Source organism: Equus asinus, chromosome 22 (assembly GCF_041296235.1).
Source record: "Equus asinus isolate D_3611 breed Donkey chromosome 22, EquAss-T2T_v2, whole genome shotgun sequence".
In the NCBI taxonomy this organism is placed as follows: domain Eukaryota; kingdom Metazoa; phylum Chordata; class Mammalia; order Perissodactyla; family Equidae; genus Equus; species Equus asinus.
This window is the reverse complement of record NC_091811.1, coordinates 36,623,835-36,645,720: the sequence shown is the minus strand read 5'-3', so window position 1 is coordinate 36,645,720 and position 21,886 is coordinate 36,623,835. Positions and strand designations below refer to the sequence as shown.

Genomic DNA, 21,886 nt, shown 5'->3' with positions numbered 1-21,886 from the left:
TACTGTATGCTGTTTTGTCATTTAATCCTAATAATTTTATGAAGAAGGGGCAATTGTTCTTATTTACAGAGAGATTCCCTACCGGTTATTGAGATTAAGTGACTTGCCCACAGATGCACAGCTAACAAATGGTGAAGCTGGCATTTGAGTCTAGGCCTGACTGACATCAACATCCGGTTATTTAACCATACTACCCCTCAGTGTGTGGCTTTTATGATAGTGCCAAAATTGAATTTGTTGTTGCAGAAGTTGCAATTTGAGTTTTTTGTTCCGTTTTGTAGATGGAACTTGTATCACAAGAGATTGATACTCATTTTTGTTGTTGATTCTAGAGGTACAGATCCTCCACCATGTGACATTGGGACGGGCCGGGACTCTAGGTGGAGGTTGCAGTATGATGTCTATCAGTATTTCCTGCCCGAGAATGACCTCACTGAGGAGGGGTTGCTACAGCATCTGCAGAGGATGGCCGAAGTGCCTCAGGTGGTGGCCAATGCTATCAAGGTAAATTGGATTCTCATGGTTTGTGTGGCCAGCTTCTGACACCTTTATAACAGTTGAGAAGGGGAGAAGCTACCAGGAGCTTCTTCCTTTATTGTTTTCTTGATCTTTCTGGGATTATCTCTTTATTCTCTTTTATTTTGTTGTCATCTTGAGAGTCTTTGCTAGTGATAACCCAAAGTGATGTTGGCCTTCGAAGAGAGGTGTGTAAATTGTTATGTTTTAGTCACAGCCACATCTAACACCTGGTAATCTTGGATGGAAGTGGGTGGTAATTTCCATGTACTCCCATAGCTGTTAAACACTTTTGGCAAGTATAAAGGTTATAGTGTTTTGAGAAATAATCAGAAACTGTTTAAGGATTTACTCATTGGCATTAATATTTAAACCCAAACTCAAAGTCTCTAACTTGGAGCAAAAGTTTTCTCTGAGCTTTTGAACCCCTGTAAACTCTTGCTACTCCACGTGTGGGCTATGGGCCAGCAGCTTTGGCATCACCTGGGAGTTTGTTAGAGTTGCAGACTTAGGCTCCACCAAGACCTACTGAATCAGAATTTGTGTTTGATAAATTCCCCAGGTGATTCCTATGCATCTTAAAATTTGAGACTCACTGCTGTAGATTACTTTTGTGGAGGGTAAGATTTTATCTTTGTGTCTTGAAATGTGCCTGATGGCAGTCTAATATACAAGGTCCTCCTTCAGTCTGATGGTTAATGAGTAGAGTTTTTCTGGACTGTTCTGATTCTTCCCAGAAGGTTGAGAGATCACCAGATTATGTAGAAGGAAGGGATTAAAACAGGGCATAGGTGGTTAGCCTATATGTATCTCAGAGCAGGATCTCATTTTGTTGCTGTGTCACCCAAGATGTCATTGCCGCATGCTGAGAGGAAGCCCTGTACAAGAAAACTCATTGTGCTTATTCACTAATTAGGAGGCTCTGTTGGAAAAGTTGTCAGTTGCCTTTTCAGATAGGAAATTTTCAAGACCATTTTTATTCTCATGGAGAATATAAGATCTCATATGACAGGGTCTTTTTAGATTACTTTTTAAACTTTTAGTTAAGAGTTAGAATGTTGGTGTGCCAGAAGGCAAGGAAACCCGCACTGACTGATGATAGGGTGTCGGAAAGACTCTGGAGCCTGTTCGAAGAGGCTCGCACTGGCCCACTTTGGGACAATTCAGTCGTTAAAAAGAATAATGATTGATTGTAAGTGTTGAATAAATAAAAACAAGTCTATACTAATACCAAAAAAAAAGTAAAAGAAAACTCCTCAGCTGCTACCAATGGAAGAGATTCATACCAAATTACTCTGAAAATTGATAAAGGAATTTGCCCTGCCTTTTTTAAAGAACTGTAATTCAGCTCCAGTTGATGAGAGAAGGCTTTTTTTAACCAAAGAATGCCAGCTAATAAATGTAGGAGAAATTAGAGAATTAGAAAATCACCCTTTTGTGACCCTCAGTGAAATAATTCAGGCAAGGATCATCAGGTGAAAGATTTTCGGGGGACAGGATATTCCCAGGATGCCCAAAGAGCATCGTCAGGTTAATTCTAACTGTAAAGGGAAAACTACTTTTCGAGTGGAGTGATCTGATGGTCTCCACCGTATCCGTGTGGTCAAAGCTAGCTTCATTGATAGCGGGTCAGCCTGCACTATGTGCTCATGGGAATGCGGTCTGATATTATCACCGTCACCTATGGGGTATTCTAGCAAGACACGTTTAACCTGAATTCAGTCTGAGTTCCTGTTTACGGGAAATACAAGGGATAAAAGTACAATTTAAGCATCTTGAGCACAAAATCCAGATTGTGGAATATTCTGTAAGGCAACTGCTTTTAATCTCTAAAGAAGTCATTGGGTCGGTGGGAGAGGGTGTTGAGAAGGACTGTTCTAGGTTAAAGAGATTAGAGATAAACACTATGCGTGTAACTTGGTAGGATCTCAGTTAAGGGGGAGAAAAGCTATAAAAGCCACTTGGGAAAATCTTAATGTGCGCTGTGTATTATATGGTAAAAATTATTAGTTTTGTCAGGTGAGCTAAGGTATTGTGGGTATATAGGAGAATATGCTTATACTTAGTGCCTTGCTCCTCAAAGTGTGGTAGATGAGCACGTAGCGTTGGCATCACCTGAGAGATTGTTAGAAAAGCAGAATCTCGGGTGCCTCTTCTGACCGACAGAATCAGGGTCTGAATTTTAACAAGCTCACCCAGTGGTTCATGGGCACATTAAGTTTGAGAAACACTGTTTTACGACATATATGCTGAAGTATTTAAAAAGGAAATGTCATGATTATCTGTAACTTAAAAATGGTTCAGCAGGAAAAATAGGGCAGTGAGGAGAAGGCGGGAGGGGTAGAAAAGCAAATATGGTAACATATTCACAATCGTCACATCTAAGTGGTGGTATGTAGCTTATTCATTGTATTATTCTTTCAACATCTCTTTAAGGTTGAACATTTTGTAATAGAAACTTGGCAGAGTAGGAGATAATGTTAATGTTTTGTTGAACTTGAGCAATCCTTTGTCCAGAAAACATACTGTGGAAAGCTAAGCAATATTTTTAAACAGCAGAAGTCTTCTAAAAGTCTCATAATTATTTACTCCTGAAACTCTAATAATTAATTTTCTCCCTTCTATTAGTAGGAACGTATCTGTGTATTATGGCTGTATAGGGCTTTTGTTTCTCCTATTAAATGTATCACCTATCTGAAAAACAACCTTTAAAAGGGAATTTTTGGAGTTAAGGATTACTGCATAATGATGTTTTCTTATTTCAGAGCCTGTTAGACAAAATAAGTGGGTCCTCTCTATGAGATGTTAACAGATTTTGTCTATGTCAGCTCTGTAGCTAGCAACAGTAGCTGACATTTTTTGAACACTTCCTTTGTGCTGCGTAAAACTAGTGTGCCAGATAAATAAGATTCCTGCCCTTAGGTTGTTTACAGTATAGCAGATGATAAAATATTTTTTTTTTGCTTTGTTCTAACTAGCATTGACATGTTACTTACATCATATTTTACTTAAATTACTTAAAAAACTTTAGAAGCATTTTGTGTAAGAGCTTGTTTATATTAGTCCATACAAACTGTAGAACAATCTTTTGCCAAAGCTAAATGGGTTGGTCTATATTTTAAACAAGAATTATAATGTAATAGTACAATTTAATATCCCATGTAGGTGGGATTATAATAGGATAGCTTTTTTTTTGTAATCTAAACATGAATCACGCTTTGTTTTTGGCTTCAGGTGGTTACCCTAACAGCTAATGATAAGACAAGTGTTTCCTTCTCCTCCCTCCGGGGACAAGGTGTCATTTATAATGTCATTGTCTGGGACCCATTTCTAAATACATCTGCTGCTTATGTTCCGGCTCACACTTACGCTTGCAGCTTTGAGGAAACAGAGGGAAATTGTTCTTCCCTTGGTGAGTATGTGGATTTAAACTTTGCAAGTTTTTTCTTTGGCTTTGTAGATCTCTATCAGCTAATACAGAACTTGAGAATATGAAGAAATGCTTTTGTCTACTCTTCATTCATTCAACAAATGCCTTTTGAGCCCTGACATTATCCCACTGTCTGTTCTAGGCATTAGGATACAGCAGGGAACAAAACAGACAAAGTATCTGCCCTCCTGGAGCTTCTGTTTTAGTGGGAGAGATGCATTAGACAAGATAAATTTGTAAAACCTACAATATGTGAGAGAGTGATGGGTGCTAAGAAGCAAAAATTAAGTAGGAAAGGAAGATGACAAATGGTAGTGAGAGAAGAACTTGAGATAGCCTGGCCAGGGAAGTCCTTGCTGGGAGGGTCACATTTGAGTAAAGACCCGAGGCAAGGCAGGGAGCCATGCACATGTCTGGGGGACCCGGGCAGCCAGTGCAAAGGCCCTCCGCTGGGAGCCTGCCTGCTGAATCTGAGGAAGTGCAGGGAGGACAATGGCTGGAGGAGACTGAGGAAGGCGCGAGATGCTGGGGCCAGCAGCTCAGAGGCAGCCTTGTAGGTCATGGTATGGGTGTTAGCTTTTGTTTGGAGTGAAATGAAAAGGCATTGGAGGGTTTCAGCAAATGGTGCTGTGATCTGACTTACATTTTAATGGGATCACTCTGGCTGCTTTTTTGAGAAAGGATGAGGGCAAATTGAGATTGTTGATGAGGAGGCCATTGTGGTAATCCAGGTGAGAGATGACTGTGGTTTGGATAGAATGGTGGCAGTGGAGGTGTTGAAAGATCATTCTGTGTGTGTGTGTGTTGAATATTTTATTTTGAAATAGTTTCATAGAAAAGATGGAAAAATAGTACAAAGAATTTCTGCATAATCTTCACCCAGGTTCCTCAAATGTTAGTTAATGTATTGCGCTGTTTGTTTTTTTGATGAGGAAGATTGGCACTGAGCTAACATCTGCTGCTAATCCTCCCCTTTTTGGCTTGAGGAAGATTGTCCCTGAGCTAATATCCGTGCCAATCTTCCTCTGTTTTGTATGTGGGATACTCCTACAGCATGGCTTGGTGAGTGGCAGGTAGGTCCGTGCAGCCTGTGCCACCGAAGTGGAGCATGCAACTTAACCACTATGCTTCTGTGGGCCAGCCCCTGCTGTTTGCTTTTTGTTCTCTCTCTCTCTTTCTATAGCTATAGCTATATATTTATATGTGTGTGTATATATATACACGCACATAACTCTTTTATTCTCTGAACCATTTGAGAGTCAGTTGCAGACATAAACACCTTTTTGTCCTCAAATAATTCTATTTCCCTACATAAAGTAGTAAAATTATCAAAATCAACAATGATACAGTCCTGTTGTTTAATCTACAGATCAAATTTCACTAATTATTCCATTAATGTCTTTTATAAGCAAAAAAAGATGTTTTTTTCCTTGTTCAGGTTCCACTTGAGGATCACACATTGCATTTAACTGGCATGTCTCTTTAGCCTTCTATAATCTGAAAAAAACGCCTCAATCTGTTTCTGTCTTGTAAGACCTTGACCTTTTTTTTTTTTTTTAGGAATATGGGCTATTTATTTTTTGAGAATGTCCTCAATTTGAGTTTGTCTGATATTTCTTCATGGTTAAATTCAGATTATCCATTTTCAGCAGAAATATAAAAGAAATGGTGTTGTGTCTCTCTCAGGAGGTACCTGATAGTATCTATTTCTCCCATTACTGGTGGTAGTAACCTTGATTACTTGGTTAGTGGTGTCTGCCACTAACCATTGTAAAGTAACTATTTTTCCTTTTAAGTGTCTTTTGGGGAGATATTTTGAGTCCCCTTCTCAAACTCTCACTTGCTGGTTTTAGCATCCTGTGATCTTTCTTTGCCTGAAACATTTATGATTAGGTGGTTGTCAAATGACATTTTTCTAATTTCGTCATTCCTTTTATGTTTATTAGTCGGCATTCTGTGGTAAGGAAGAGTTTTCCCTTCTCCCCTATTTATTTAGTCGTGTATTTATTTATATACATGAACCCATGGATTCTTATTTAATTCTCTGGATTATAATCTGTCACTATCATTATATTTTCATGTTCAGATTGTCCCAGACTTGGCCGATGAGTGGTTGCTTGTATTTTGAAATAGAGCCAGTAGTATTTGCTGGTGGATTGATATGGGGTTTGAGAGAAGGGGATGTAAATGATAATGCTGTTTTTGGGCAACGAGAGAGAGAGAGAGAGAGAGAGAGAGAGAACACGCGAGAGCGAGAGAGCGAGCTGCCATTCACTGAGGTGGGAGAAACTGTCAGAGGAGCAGATTCGGGAGGACATTTCACGAGTTCAGTTTTGGGCACGTTCAATTTAAGACCCTGTTTAACGTTCCAGCGGAGATGTTGAATTGACAGCTGGTGATGCGTAGATTGGAATTCAGGGGTGAGGTCTAGGCTGGAGATTACCTTGGAAATCATCAGATTAACTAGATGGCATTTAAGACCATGGACTGGATGCTATCACCTGTGGAGTGAGTATGTGGAAATGGGAGGAGGTCCAAGTACAGAGCCCTGGGTGCTGCAGTGTTTAGAGGTCAGGAAAGTGAAGATTCCACCAAGGAGACTGAGAAGGAGCAGCCAGAGTGGTAAAGGGAAAGTGAGTGTTTTTGAAGCTCAAGGGAGAAAGTGTTTAGAGGAAGAAAGTGATCAACTGTGTCCAATGCTGCTGATAGGTCAGCTAAGAAAGAGTCTGAAAAATGACCATTGGGTTTAGCAAACACGGAGGTCATTGGTGCCCATGAGAGCTGTTTCAGAGGAGCAGTGGGGTAAGAGCCTGACTGGAGCATGTTCAAGGACAAATAGGAGGAAAGAAATTGAAGAGCTCAAATAGCTCTTTCAAGGAGTTTTGCTCTGCAGAATGAAGTCTATCAGTTGAGTTGGAGCCAGGAATTAGGGTTCCTTCTCTGCTGAGGCTGTATCCCACCCAGTCTTCCACTGCCACACTCCAGATCCTTGAGAGGGACAATGCAAGAGACCCAGGCGGATATGAGTTCTGTCCTTTTCACTGATAGACTGAATCTTGTCTAGGTTCCTGCATTCTCTTTCCCTTGAAGCCTCTGCACCAGAGCCCCCCTAATCAGAAAGCCCCAGGGCCCTGTCTTTCCATGTTGCCTGAGGAGAAGGAAAGCTCTGATCCTATTGTTCCTCCAACTCAAAGTTGAACCCCCCTTGTGATGGTGGTCCTATTGTTGCTTTCATTTTCAAGCTTGGCGCACACGAGGATGCCTTTCCTGAGCTGGCGGAAGGGAGGATGTATCCCCATTGCCTTTTAAGTAAAACCCTTGACCTATGCACCGTAACCCATAATGATGCTATGATGATTAAAGGCACCCTGAACTTTGGCTCTCTTCTGTCCTCCCATTCCATTCGCCCCTTTGTCTTCATTGCCCCTGAAAGTGACTGCTTATTTCATCTCTTGTTGTCTCTAGATTCTACTTCTTATGAAACCTTCTCTACTCTCTGATTTTATTTGTATAATTTTTTCTCTCCTTTCCTGGTACTGTGATAAGAGATTCTATTTAGTTCCTCTCTGCTATCTAATATCGTGGCAGAATATCTGTGTGTGTCAGTTTTTATTGGGTTGGAAGACCTTGCTATCTTGGTGATTGTACCTGCTGGAAACTTCCCCTAAATTTTCATTTGAAAAAAATGATCTCAGCGAACTTCATGTTTTTGGTATAAAGATTGAATTATAGAACAGCAATCAACCACAGGTCTGAAATAAGCAGAATGTGACTTTTTATCTTTTGTTTCATCTTCCTTTTGGGCTTTTCGTTCTCAGAAAAGCTGATGTGTAGGTATCTATTATGCCCTGCAAATTCTTATCTTCTGTCTTGTGTTTCTTATTTAAATGTAGGTCTTCATAGTGTCTCCATTTGAGCTCTCTTCATTATTTTATGTGTTTTGATTTGTGGTAGATTGGTAATATTTTTCACATGAGATTGTATAGCTGTTTTGGTTTTGTTTTTAGCTTAGGGATTATGTTCTTGTGCTTATCTCAAAGGAGTCATGATGGTGGTGAATTTCGTGAGCGGGTTTTTCTTTTCAATAAGCTGTATCTTTCAAATCATTTATTCAGTTTATGCCTATTAAGGATCGTGGGTTTTGGGACTCTGCCATCATGAAGCATATTGTGCTTTACTGTTCGTTATAATGCTACATTTTTCCCCAAAGCAAGGTGTGTGATGAAGATTGGTAGTAATTTGTTCATGTTTGACTTATGGCATGATAACATGTCCTTTTATTTTAATGTGAGTTTTGGTTAAAGCTTTGTATTATGGTTAAATTTGTTAATTTATGTTAAATTTGTTAATATGTTAAATAATATATATGTTAATATAATAAATATGTTAAATATGTTAAATTTGTATTTGGTTAAAACTATGTATTATTCATTGAACTCATGTACCAGTTATCTGGCCTTAACCATTTTGATTCAAGGCCATTATGTTGTTTCAGCTGTACACCCACCTGCATTTCTGCCTCCTTCCCCTCTTTTCTCACTGTATTTTTTTAAAGCAAATTCGTGGCCATCATTTTGCTCACAAAATTTCAGTATATATATATGTGTGTATATAAATCTTAAAGATAAGCGCTATTTTTTAGAAAATATAGCCACAGTGTCATCAACACAAATTTCAGTTAAAAATATTGAAGGTAATTCCTTAATGGCGTCAAATTAACGGCCTGTGTTTAGATTTCCCCAGTCACAGCAATTGTTTTTCAGGTTTTTTTGTTTGAATCAGGTTTGAGATGAGGTCTATACATTGTATTTAGTTGACGTGTCTTTTAAATCTCTTTTAATCCATAGTTCTCACTCCCTCTGCAGTTTATTGCAGTTTTTTCTTTTTTTCTTGCAGTTTATTGGTGAATAAACAGAATTATTCATTTTAGGCACACTCTCCCTCTCCCGCTATCCATACCCCGGCCCCTGAATATGTCATAGAGTGCTGTGTACCCCTATCAGGGAGCAGGAATTGCCTGGTTCCTCTTTCTGTTACAGCAGCAGCCATTGATATTCATTGTTCACAGAGAAGAATTCATTAGGGGTGGAAAGGGTACTTTAAAAATAAATTTATAATATGTATGTATGGAATCAATTATTATCAGTTCAGTTTGCTTTTTTCATGAAATTTTGTTCTATTAATTAAATTCAAAGTATCGCATTGGATGCATTGTCCCCTAAATTTTCCTTCTTTCTAGGAAGAGTATCCTCCAAAGTGTTCTTCACTCTTTTTGCACTGCTTGGTCTCTTCATTTGTTTCTTTGGACACAGATTCTGGAAAACAGGTATTATGTCTGGTGTAGTTGTTATTTACATACCTCGTGGTGTTTTTTCTTAAATGCCTCTGGGGAATTTATGACCTGTCAGGAGAGTAAGCAACTGCTTATCTCCACCAGCTCCATAGATTTGTGGCTGGGTTCTTTTAGTAAAGATTCCACTTCGTTGCTCTGCATTTTTGTTTTTTCTCTTTTGTCAACCATGGAGTGCGACCTCCTCTTATTAAGAGGGGAATAAAATTTGGTTTGCACAGCAAACTTCTTCAGTTGCTAGATCAGCTAGTTGCCTAAAGATAACTGAGGTTAGAAAGCAGGATGTCGATGCAAAAATAGATTTTGGTGATGGTGATGGACATGTTTTCATATAAATCAGGCTGCAGGGCTGTGATGTACAGTGAGATTGAATTGTCTGCTCAGTCCTGGGAGGTTCGGATGGCAAACAGTTTGCTCAGTGAAACCCCGTGGGGGGAGTAGAGCATAAATTATGCTCACTGAATTGATTTGAATTCTTTGGACTGCTTTGATATAACTAATGTTTGCAATTACTAAAGAAATCCTCACTTAAGTCATTAACAAGGAGTGTAATGGAGCATCAAGGGAAGAGTGAATGTAATCCGGATCTCATAAAACTCTTGATTTAATAAATTGTGTGAAATAGTAACTCCTTTTCCTCCATTAATACACTTTTTTTCTTGATTGAGAAGACAATATTGTGAGGAATATTTAATTCCTCCAAGTGTAGAATGATTCTATAACAAAGAGTTGAATTGTAGGCAACATCCCAAAGATATTATACGGTATTTTAATGGATGAAGACAATAGTTGATCCTAAAGAGGAAAGGATGAATTAAAAGAAGATATAAAAGTTACAATTTGCTTTGGAGTATTTTGTTATATTTTTTTACCTTTTAAATTTTATTTTTGCTCAAGTAACAAATTAAAATTTAGTGTGTAATTTCAGATCAGACACAATGACAGCAGTACTATTCTTGTTTTAAGAGGGAAGTATAAATATGTTAAAATGCGCTATGAAATTAACAATTAACAACAATTAAAATTGACCTATATACAAGAAAGTGTATCCTACAGTTAAGACTTTAAAATTATCTCCATTTAATAATATTTACTCCCAATGACTTCTAAATTTTTCCTTTCTTGTAGATCACTGTTTCTGAATGCCCTAATTTATAAATTCTGAGAGCTTAAGCATGTATTTATAGATTAGATATTTACATTGCATTGTAGAAAAAATACCTAACCGTAGCCTGTGTTGTTTTTTTTCTTTTCCTGGTGGTTTGCTACTAGAATTATTCTTCATAGGCTTTATCTTCATGGGATTCTTCTTTTATGTACTGATTACAAGACTGACACCTATTAAGTATGATGGTAAGTGAAAATAATATGGTTTGATTGGGTGTTCAAAAAGGAAGATGTTGTGTTTACATTCCACCTTTCCTTCTACAGTTTGACCAATATTGTGTGTGATATCCTATTATGTCTGTAAAATAATGGGCCACCTGAACTCTAAACATCTTTTCTAAACCACTCATTCAGGCCTTCTCTTCTGGATTTTTAATCTGCATGGTGAATTCCTTGGTACTTAGGGAAATGAAGGGCCATGTTGATTGTAAACATGTCCTTCCTTGTCACATTTAACAGAATGCTTGTCATGCCTTCTTCCTCAGCTCCACTTTATAGGTTGTGCCAAGCCACACCTGTCACTAGTCCTGGGAGGTTTAGCTCCCTGGCTAGTTTCCACATCTCAGACCGGGCCCTCCCTAGAGAGGGCCTCCCTGTGCTGGCTTCATGGCACCACTGAAGAGCCCTTGTGCCTAACCAACAGAAAGGCTAAGGCAGGCTCTGGTCATAGTACTCTGTGTCTAAAGCGTGTGGTCAGAAAAGCTGCCTCTGATCAAACAGTTCATCTTCTCCCTTTGTGCAGTTCGTCTGATTCTGACAGCCATCGCTGGAAGTGTTGGTGGGATTTTCTTGGTAGCTGCCTGGTGGCGATTTGGAATCCTGCTGCTCTGCATGCTGTGTGTTGGACTAGTGCTGGGCTTCCTCGTCTCGTCAGTGACTTTTTTCACTCCACTGGGTAGGAGATGCGTAACTAATGTTTTGTGTGTTCAGTTCATTGTTTGAAAGACCCTAATTGGGGTCTCTTGGTACAAATACTGCCTCATCAGGGATTTGGGGCCTTCTTGTAGAGTGCTGGAAATTTGCAATGATGATGTGGCACTTTAGGTAGAGCCATTACAAATAGGAACCCTTCTTTCCTCAAAGGCACCCGGTACCAGATAAATTTTAGAATGTTTTTAGTGGTAGCTTTGTACCTGTTTGTTGTGATAAGGGGTGTATGTATATTTCTGTTAGTTAGAATTAATGGAGGTAAAGAAGATTCTTGACATATGGCAGAACAGTGGTTTTTTATTCTTTTGAACCCTTGAACTCGTTCTTCAAGTGACTCTTCAGCAGAAGCCCGGTATATCCCACAGGTAGACATGGGGCTGCTCTGATGGCAGCTGAGTTGGGGAACCTGGTGCTTTGTTCCTGGTCTTCTCTTGTATGCTACCCTCCACCCCTACGCTTTGCCAAAGCCCAGGTGTTCCTGAGGTACCTACTTGTAGTCATCTGGGGCAGTAGCACACGGATGGTTCTGGGGATTTTTTTTTTTTAAGTAATTCAATTTCCATCTATTTTTAAAATCTGGTTAACTTGTAAGTGAAATTTCTTTTGTAGGGGAGGAAAGATTTTCCTGCTACCCTTCCAGGTTCTTTAGCTGATCTGATAATTAAGTTGACATAAAACAGATTAATAGGAGAAAGACAAATTTAATTTGGTACATACAGGAGCCCCATAAAAACATGAAACCCAAAGGCAGTCAGGCAATTGAGGCTTATATGGCATCCTGTGCTACAAGGAATGCGCTAGGGGCCTGGGGCTTCAAAGGGGAGGAGGACAGTTCACAGAAAGATGGGAAAAGCAGATGTTTGCCCTGCTGTGCAGGTTAAGTCTTTCAGATAAGAAAATTATCTCTGATAATTGCTCTCTTTCTGGGCCAGGCTTCCTGTTTGAATTCTTTTAGGCAGTTAAAAGAGAGAAAAGTTTTTCCTGAATCTTCTGGGTCTTGATTGCCTTCAGCTCAAAATAATCCACATGTCAAAGTGGCACGTTTTGGGGTGGCATATTTTGCTCCCCTTCACTTTGCAGTTGTATATTAACTTACATTTCCTGATTATTGTCAAAAACGCAAAAAAAAGTACCTGCATTCCAAGGTACTCCATTAGGTTCTTTCTTTCTTGTGATAATGTTTAGTTCTTATATTACAACATCAGATTATAGTTGATGGAAATGTTCGATATAAGAATGGCTGTCTCTTGAGGCTGTCAACTCTTGAGAACATAGGATATAACAAGAGTACAGTTGGCTCTCTCAAGATTATTTTATAGACTGGAAAGAAAGGACAGCCTGTGTGATTACTGACCATTCTAAGGCCCTTTGTTCTGATTGTAGCAAACCTATAGCCAAGTTCATTCCCACAGGCCCTCCTGCAGGTGGCTTTTTCTCTAGATAGGCTGATGCAAAGTATCTTTGTTTAGACTTGGCTAACTGACAGATTCACAGGGATGTTTGTTGAAAATGCAGATCCAGGGCCCTACTCTAGATGTGCTAAATCAAATACTGCTTAATTGGCTCCCTCCGTTTTTGTTAATGATTGGAGGGTTGGAGGAATGATAGGTTAGAACTTTTAGTAGTTAATCTGCTTACTTAGGAACTATCTGCTTGCTCAAGGACAGTTAGAGTGAATATCTCCTTAATGATAATGGCTGCAGACTCATCTTTTTAAGGATTAAAATTGGAAAAATATTTGGCTGACCTCTCAGATCTACTGTTTTCACCTTGTTATGTAGCTAGCAAAGAGGTTATACTCCAAAAGGGTCAGTCTTCACATACCTGCATCATAACTACTATTTTTAGTCCCTGGATTCCTTGAAACACTTTTTCTTTTAAAGCCACATGTGTATTTTGTGAAGGTTAGTGTAGTTAAACTGGAGAATATGATCCATAAATTCACCTCGCTGCAGCATGTTGCAGTTCACTTTCTGAGAATGTGGGATCCCAAGGTCAGATCCACTTACCACGGAACTCCCACTCTTCCAGGATGTAAGAGTCTCAGGATATAGGCCCCCTCCAGCTGGACTGGATGATGGTGCCAATGTCAGTATTAAATAATTGTCAGGCTTATGTTCTTGCTTTTTAAACTTAACTTATAAATAGGAATTCTACTACATTCGTCCTGGGTCACCCCAAGGTGTGCTGCATTTTGGAGAAGGGTTTGGTAGGAGCAGACAAGCGGTTAGCTCCTGTCTTTCCTGATGCATGAGGAAATGCCATCTTCCAGTTGGCTAGGCAGGAAATGCTGTGATGGTAAAAATCTATTAAGTGGATTTTGCTGCTTATATTGGGTGGGACTTCATATGGTTAACTCTGAATGCCATTTACTTGTATTTGTTACTTTGCAGTACAAAATCATGAAATCACAGAAATTTAGAACTAGAAAGGATGACTTGGAGCTTGGAGATGAAGTGATTCAGTCTTCTCATTTTATGAGTTAGGAAACGGAGGCCCAGCATCCCGGCTAGGGAACGGAAGTGCTTGGACTAGTCCAGCTTCTTCTAAATTATCCTGGGAATAAATGCAGAGGATTTACCTGCTTGATTCACCGCCCCCCCCCCACCCCCCAGTCTTCTATGACACACCCTTCAAATGGGATTGTATTGCCAATTAAACGAAAAAAATCAGAATTCATTTCTAATTGCCAACACATTCCCTGGTTGTCACACTGAACCTCTGGTGTATGTCTGTGTTCAGTTGTTGAGAAAATGAACCTTAACGTGGTGAACCTGTTGTTTACTCTTGATTTCTTTTTGCTTTTTCAGGAAACCTGAAGATTTTTCGTGATGATGGCGTGTTTTGGGTGACCTTCTCTTGTATAGCTGTTCTCATTCCAGTAGTTTTCATGGGCTGCCTAAGAATAGTAAGTGTTTCATCAAGTTAGCTTTATTCATTATATTGTCCTAGGCCTCCAGTTGTTCTCTTATGGCATCATTTTGCATGTTTTGTTCACTAGGGAGAGCTGTGTGATAATCTGTATCTGATCACTGAGTCTCAATAGCCTTGTTATGAAAGCAAGAGAAGTTCTAATTACAATGATCACACAGTGTTTTTCGTCAAGTGGAGCAGGTCATCACTGTCAGTATGCTTTTAACTGCGGGAGCAGAGAAGATAGGGCTTCCTCTAAGGCAACAACCTGATGGATCATTCATTTCAGCTGTCTCTCCAGAAGAACGGTTCTTCATCTGATTAGACTTCATTCTTGAAGCTCCTTCACAGGGAAAATATTTTCTATGATAAGGTAAACTCTGTTTTGAGAACTCACAATGAGTATTGAAGGTGGTTGTCAGTTTATCTTTTCAGGTAACCTTTGTTACAGCTCTAAGACTTGGTTCCTTTTCATGTGTCCTGAGGAAATGGAAGTGATTCCATGTGACTGAGGCCGGTGACGCGAGTTAGAAACTATTCTTATTCTACCAGAGGTGACTCCTAAACGCTTTCATTCTTCCACAGCTGAACATACTGACTTGTGGGTTCATTGGCTCCTATTCGGTAGTCTTGGCTGTTGACAGTTACTTGTACACAAGCCTTTCTTACATCACTTTGAATGTACTCAAGAGAGCACTCAACACGGATTTCCGCGGAGCTTTCACAAATGTGCCTTTTCAAACTAATGGTAAGACTCTAAATCCAGGAACCAGAGTGATAGTCAAATAGGAATATTGGGCCACCTGTGCTAACAAGAGCACATGGTAACTAGTTTGAAAGGAGGTTAACTGGATTGAAAAAAGGTTAACTAGACAAAAGAAGGAAACTCACACCATGCAAATGCTGTTAGAGCCCTCTCAGTGATAACTTATGGTCATAGGAGCAAAGAGTAGAACACAATGTAGTCTATGCAGAAATTGAAATATAACGATGTACACCTGAAATTTATATAATGTTATAAACCAGTGTTACCTCAATAAAAAAAGAATTTAAATTTATAAGAAGTTGAAGTTCATACTTCTAAAAATCTACTAAATGAACTTTGTTAAGAAATTTCTAAACCAGGATTACTTAGGTCTACCTAGTCAATTCCCAGTTGTGAGAAAAATGTTGAGAATAAAGCTGTTTGGCACTTTATGGGTTGGGGTGAGATGAGAGAGGAGAATGACCGCCAGATTTTTTAAGTTATTCTCTTGTTTCTCTCCTTTAAAGAAATACATAATTTGCTAATTGAAAGTGAAAGTCATTTTCAATCATGAAGTGTATTGTTTCCTCAATTGTAAGATTCTACCGTTAAAGATTTTGTGTTAACTTTTTGAAGGAAAAAAATGACTATTAAATGTTCACAAAGATTGTAAGATATGTTGGTTTCAGAAATGTTAAAATACAGAGGATGGAAAAGCATGTCTTAGAATTGAAGATATATAAGCACAGTCATGATTGTTATGAATATTTCAGGACAAATCTTTTCCTCTGCTATCATGAGCCTGCCCTCATTGAGTAAGAGGTTGATGGTTGAGACCTTGAAATCCATGTGTCTTGAAAGTTTTACATACAAGACAATATTTTGCCAAGCCTTTTACTAGAGGCTCAGCCCAGTTTGTTGAATCTCTTTATGCATTTCTATATCCCCTCTATATGAGTGGAGTGGGGCCCCATATAGAGTGGAATGGGAAAAAAGAGCATGACAGTGCCTACTGTTCCATGATGTATGTTTGTGAGGTTATCTAGATCCCTGCCCTCCCCCACCCCGAAAAACGCAACAGACAACTATGCCTATGGCACTGGTCATAAAGTACCTGAATGCCAAGGATCCAAACAGCTGATTCCTTTACAACCTTTATGCCTGTAATAGAAAAGTCCTTGGTTTGTTAGTGAGGAAATGTACATATAGACAAATTCACCAGAAAGTCTAATATTACTGAGAAAGGCTGACACAGATTGAGGCTATGAAAGGTTAAGTGTTGGATCTGTGTTAGGTTTTAAAATACAAGAGTTCAAACTGTGCTTTTCTACTGTTTTTTAGACTTTATTATCCTGGCAGTCTGGGGGATGCTGGCTGTAAGTGGAATTACGTTGCAGATTCGAAGAGAAAGAGGGCAACCGATCTTTCCTCCCCACCCATACAAGTTGTGGAAGCGAGAGAGGGAGCGCAGAGTAACGAACATTCTGGACCCCAGCTACCACATCCCTCCATTGCGAGAGAGGCTCTATGGCCGATTAACCCAGATCAAAGAGTTCTTCCAGAAGGAACAGCCAGCCGGAGAGAGAACACCCCTGCTTCTATAGATGCCAAGGGGCTTGGTCAGTGTGATCTTGAAATACAGCTCAGGCACCGCGTCTGCTTTGGTGTTTATGGCTAGCCTGCTTCAGCAGTCTCCAGTGCAAGTCTAATAAGAAAACAGGCTTCTATGCTTTGCACAACACTGTGCTGTCCTTATTGGTATATGGTAAGGGTATGCCAGGGAGATGACGATAATTCTGAGTGAGAGTGAGAAAGATGACCAAAAAGTCGGTGGTAAGGAGGCTTTTCCTTGTTCCCAAATACTTAAGAAATTACCTTTTGGTTTACAAATATATGATCAACTTATTCCTTGAAATTCCTTGAAATAGAATAAAAAAAGAAAAGAAATTAAAAAACAATGATTCTCCTGTAAAGGCCTGCTATTTCTTTTTATCTCCTTCGACAATTCTCTCACCCGAGTCTTGTCTAAATTTGGGGGGCGGGGGCACAGAAGGTGCTTTATTTAAGTGTTAGACTGGATCTTTGTTTGCCACTGTGTTTGGAAGTCTAGGGGTTTGATACTGGGCCTTTGAACTTCAGAGGACAAAAGAAGGAGAACTAACTGATTTTCTTACTGAAAGCAGTCTGATGACTACTTGCATCTTTCTGAGTATCATATATTATTGAAAGGTACCCCATTTTGTTTCTTTTTAATTGTGGTAAAATGCACATTTACCATATCAATCATTTTTAAGTATATAGTTCAGTAGGTGCCCGTTGTCTTTTCCTTTTATTGCTTAAAATGGTAATTTAAATAACTAAATTTTTCAATTATTTGAAACTAGGTCAATTTATATACATAATAGAAGTTTTATATGGATGATTTATTTATATTCCAAACAACAGCCTTTGCTTTTTTTCTTTCAAGGCCTTTTAAAATAATGTTGACAGCTGATCTCTAATTTAACTGCATTCGATGACATGAGTTGTTTTGTTTTTAGGAAATAAATTGGCTACTACCTTAATCTGTAGTCCCCTTAACAAGGAAACCTTTAAAAAGATTGCATTTTGTAGTTCTTTCTGCTAAATTAGTTGTTATTAACATTGATGTAAAATGCAATTTCAAAAGATTTATTTTCTATATGAAGCCTTTGTACCATCTGTGTTTTAAAGTGATGGGGAGGGAGTCAAAAAGGATTCAAGTGTTTAATGGAGCAGCTTTTAATTAGGGCCTTGGATTCTGTAAGCAGAGTCCCTTCAGCTTTTTTTTGTTTTCTGTGTGTGTGTGTGTGTGTGTGTGAGGAAGATTGGCCCTGAGCTAACATCTCTTGCCAGTCTTCCTCTTTTTGCTTGAGGAAGATTGTTGCTGAATTAACATCTGTGCCAGTCTTCCTCTATTTTATGTGGGATGCCACCACAGTGTGGCTTGACAAGCGGTGCTAGGTCTGTGCCTGGGGTCTGAACCTGGAAAACCCGGGCCGCCGAAGCAGTGTGTGAACTTAATCACTACGCCACTGGGCTGGCCCACGTCAGTTTCCACCCTTTTTTTCCACCACGAGAAAGCACCTGGAGGCCCTGGCTGCCCACCTATCCTCGTGGCCTTTTCTCTCACCCGTCAGAGCCTCTGCCACCAGTTCTGTCTTGGATTTTAAGCTGGTGACTCTGACATGCCTGAGGTCACTTGTGGTTGTTGCATACACATTTGTGAGTTAACCACTATTTAAATGATGCTGCTTTTAAGAGTTTTTCAAGGTACAGTCGATTTTCGAAATTTCAACTAACTGGAAAAATGTTCAGCTTTTGCTTTTAAAAGTGTTTCGGAAAGGCTGAAACAAAATGAAAAAATAGAAAATTAATCATTTTTGCTTTGAAAAATTACACACAGGTGTTCATTTACTGTTTATTCTGTAATCCTCACTGTTTATATAACTTCAGTGACACTTAAAGTCGAAGAAAAAATGTTCGTTTTTTAAAACTAATTCACTGTGAGGCTTCTGGCTTCTTCCATATCTTTGTACATTCTAACGAAGTTATATGGAATGTTTGTGAGTTATTTTCGATACCATCAAAGTGCACTGGCAGTGAAGATTGTAAAGACAGAACACAGTTTTCTTGGAGGGTGGACACAAATTGTTTAAAACTTTTCATGATAATTTGTGAGTAATAAACCAATTTGTATAATTTTTTAAATAATAAATACCTATTTTGAAAAAAATGTTAAGAAGACTCATTATTATAAAACAGTTTGACAGGTATAAAAACAAAATTATTTAATCTGGACAAACAATTCTTTATTTTAAAAAATCAGTTTAAGTAGGAATGAAATAATGGGAAATGAAGGAAATCTGGGGCAATGTATTAAAATTTGTATCCTTTGTTAGCAGGAAGGCTGATGTCGTCAGTGGATTAATTTGTGTTGGTGTCATTAGCACTTCGGATGTGTCAAACTGAAGAAAAGTAGTAATATTACCAGAAAACGAGTTATACTAGTCTTTAAATGTTTTGGTTCTGATTAGCCTGTTACAGGTTAGCTACGAGGGTGCCAAACCAGAGCAGCTAACCAGTGCTATAGACCAGTTGAATTCTCTAGAAGGTGGGATAGAAAACTGATTCTAACAAAGAAATTGCTAGAATATTAGACCAGGAACGGACTTCAGAGATCACATTATCTGACCCTTTTTATTTTATACCTGAGGGAATTCCTGACCAAAGAGTCAATTATATGAAGTCACAGTTATCAAATAACAGTGGCCAGATGAAAATGTGGGAGGCCTGACTCTCTATCCAAATGTGCTTTATCATCATGAAAATGTAAATCGTTGATTATTTTCCATTTTCTTCTGGTGAATTGGTAGGAAGCTCCTAATGTTAACATTGCCATGATCTCTTCTTTTCGGGAGTTAATTTTACACAGTGAAAACATGTTTTTCCAAGTTAATTTTCTGACGGACCATTTCTTATTCATTTCAAAGTATATAATACTCAAAATTTCCATTATCTGTAAATATTTTGTCTCCACAGCAGCATATGTGTAGATCTTTTTGATACAAATTTCACTCCTTGATGATATACTTGATGCCTGTTATTAACCTTCATTAAAATCCCAGAATTCTTGGTTCTAATTTCCTGAAAACTGAGCCTCCTCTTGGGGCTTTCCCATTGTGCCACAGCCCTTGCTGGGAAAGAGGCTGTCAGTATTTTCCTTTTTGTTATGGACTGAATTGTGTCCCCCCAGAATTCATATGCTGAAGCCCTAACCCCCAGTACCTCAGAATGTGACTGTATTTGATGAGAGGACTTTCAGAGGTGATAAGTTAAAATGAGGCCATCAGGGTGGGCCCTAATCCAATGTGACTAGTGTCTTTATAAAAAGAGGTTAGAACATAGGAGACACCAGAGTGAAATCCATGTAAGGACACAGTGAGAAGGTGGCCATCTGCAAGCAGAGGAGAGAGGCCTCAGAGGAAACCAGCCTTGATCTTGGACTTCCAGCCTCCAGAACTGTGAGAAAATAGATTTCTGTTGTTTAAGCCCCCAGGCTGTGGTATTTTGTTATGGCAGCCCGAGCAGACTAATACGCTTTACAAATCCTTTTACCCTGATGCTTGATGAGACCACTGGGCGGTTTGGCCAGTGTGTTTGCAAGGACCTCTCTTTTTATGAGATTGTGGTAAAGAGGAGCTCAAGTTAATGGAAACTTGGGCTGACCCAGGCACTACCCATACAGTGATTACACTGGGGAGGTTGGCAAGTCTGGATCAAGTTACATGAGCACAAGAGGCAAAATTTTAAAAAGAGTTATAATCCAATGATAGTGGTCTTTGACTTGCATCTCACCTTCACTCATTCAGTAAGTATTTGTTGAGTTCCTAAATGCCAGGCATTGCCATGGGCACCAGGAAGAATATGGCAAACAATGCAGGCCTGGTCCCTGCTTCAGGGCTTAGAGCGTGATAAGTGTGACAGATACTAACATAGTTACACAAAAAAGGGACAATATACAATGAAAATTTATAATGAAGTGGGGGGTGGAATCTGGGATGCGGAGAAAGTATTCCTTGACGAAGTGACAATTTAAGCCAAGACTTGGAGGATGAGTAGGAGTAACCAAACCACAAGGAGGCTAAGTGCATTGCATGTACCCCAGAGGAGTCTTAGTTGTGTGTCCAGCCAGTCATGACAACCCTTCGCTCTGGTGCTGGCTGGGGTCAGCTCTCCCATTCTCAGCTTTTGGCAATTTGAGCAGCTGATCCAGACAGGATGTTGTCAGTCTTTTTTTTTTTTTAATTGAGATAAATTTGACATATAATGTTGTGTAAGTTTAAGTTGTACATGAGATTGATTTGATACATTTATATATTACCATATGATTACCACCATCACGTGAGCTAACACCTCTATCATGTCACATAAATATCATTTCTTTTTGGTGGTGGGAACCATTAAGATCTTGTTTCTTGGCAACTCTTAGAGTATTGCTGAATAATATCACTATTTTGTGCATTAGATCTCCAGAACTTATCTACTGCTTGTAAGTTTGTACCCTTAAACAACATCTCCCCAGTTGCCCCACCCCCTAGTCACTGGTAACCACTATTCTACACTGTTACTAGGAGTTTGGCTTTTTTTAGATTCCATATATAAGTGAGATTATACGCTATTTGTCTTTCTCTGTCTGACTTATCTCACTTAGCATAAGGCCCTCAAGGTCCACCCATGTTGTCACAAATGGCAGGATTTCCTTCTTTCTCATGGCTGAACAGTATTTCATTGTATATATATATATGCCACATTTTCTGTATCCATTCATCCATTGACAGACACTTAGGTTGTTTCCATGTCTTGGCTATTGTGAAAAATGCCTCACTGAACATGGGAGTACAGGTATCTTTTTGAGATCCTGTTTTCATTCCTTTGGCTATATACCCAGAAGTGGGATTGCCGAATCATATGGTAGTTCTATTTTTATTGTCAGTCTTCTCTTCCTTGTTAAATTTTAACTGTACTACGGAACTGCACAGAGCACATCTTGCTTTTTTATTTACTTTTCTTTTTCAATTCCTCCCAAGACCCTAGAATTTAGCAACTGTTCCCTGGCAGGCGCGTCAGAACACCTGAGTGACCCACAAGCTGTGGTCCTCAAAATCACTCCTATTCCAGAGTCCTATACATAATAAGTACATATAATATACATGACTGTTGCCCGCAGGGTGAACTCCTTCCCTTGAAAGGAGGTTAAAGAACAGCCACAATTACCTTTTTACTTTGAAATCTTTAAGGGCTGAAAGGCTTATTC

At 39.1% G+C, this 21,886-nt stretch overlaps 1 protein-coding gene across 1 annotated transcript in view; it reads left to right on the top strand.

Moving 5' to 3' along the window:
- The window catches only part of TM7SF3 (transmembrane 7 superfamily member 3), a 34,553-nt gene extending 16,822 nt beyond the window's left edge, over positions 1 to 17,731 (top strand). Inside the window, exons 5-12 of the mRNA XM_014846865.3 lie at positions 333 to 504; positions 3,751 to 3,928; positions 9,186 to 9,272; positions 10,569 to 10,649; positions 11,206 to 11,358; positions 14,204 to 14,301; positions 14,892 to 15,054; positions 16,393 to 17,731. Coding sequence (XP_014702351.2) covers positions 333 to 504; positions 3,751 to 3,928; positions 9,186 to 9,272; positions 10,569 to 10,649; positions 11,206 to 11,358; positions 14,204 to 14,301; positions 14,892 to 15,054; positions 16,393 to 16,655 — 1,195 coding nt within the window. The 3' untranslated portion in view covers positions 16,656 to 17,731. The remainder of the gene's footprint in view (positions 1 to 332; positions 505 to 3,750; positions 3,929 to 9,185; positions 9,273 to 10,568; positions 10,650 to 11,205; positions 11,359 to 14,203; positions 14,302 to 14,891; positions 15,055 to 16,392) is intronic.
- The last annotated feature ends 4,155 nt before the right edge of the window (positions 17,732 to 21,886 follow it).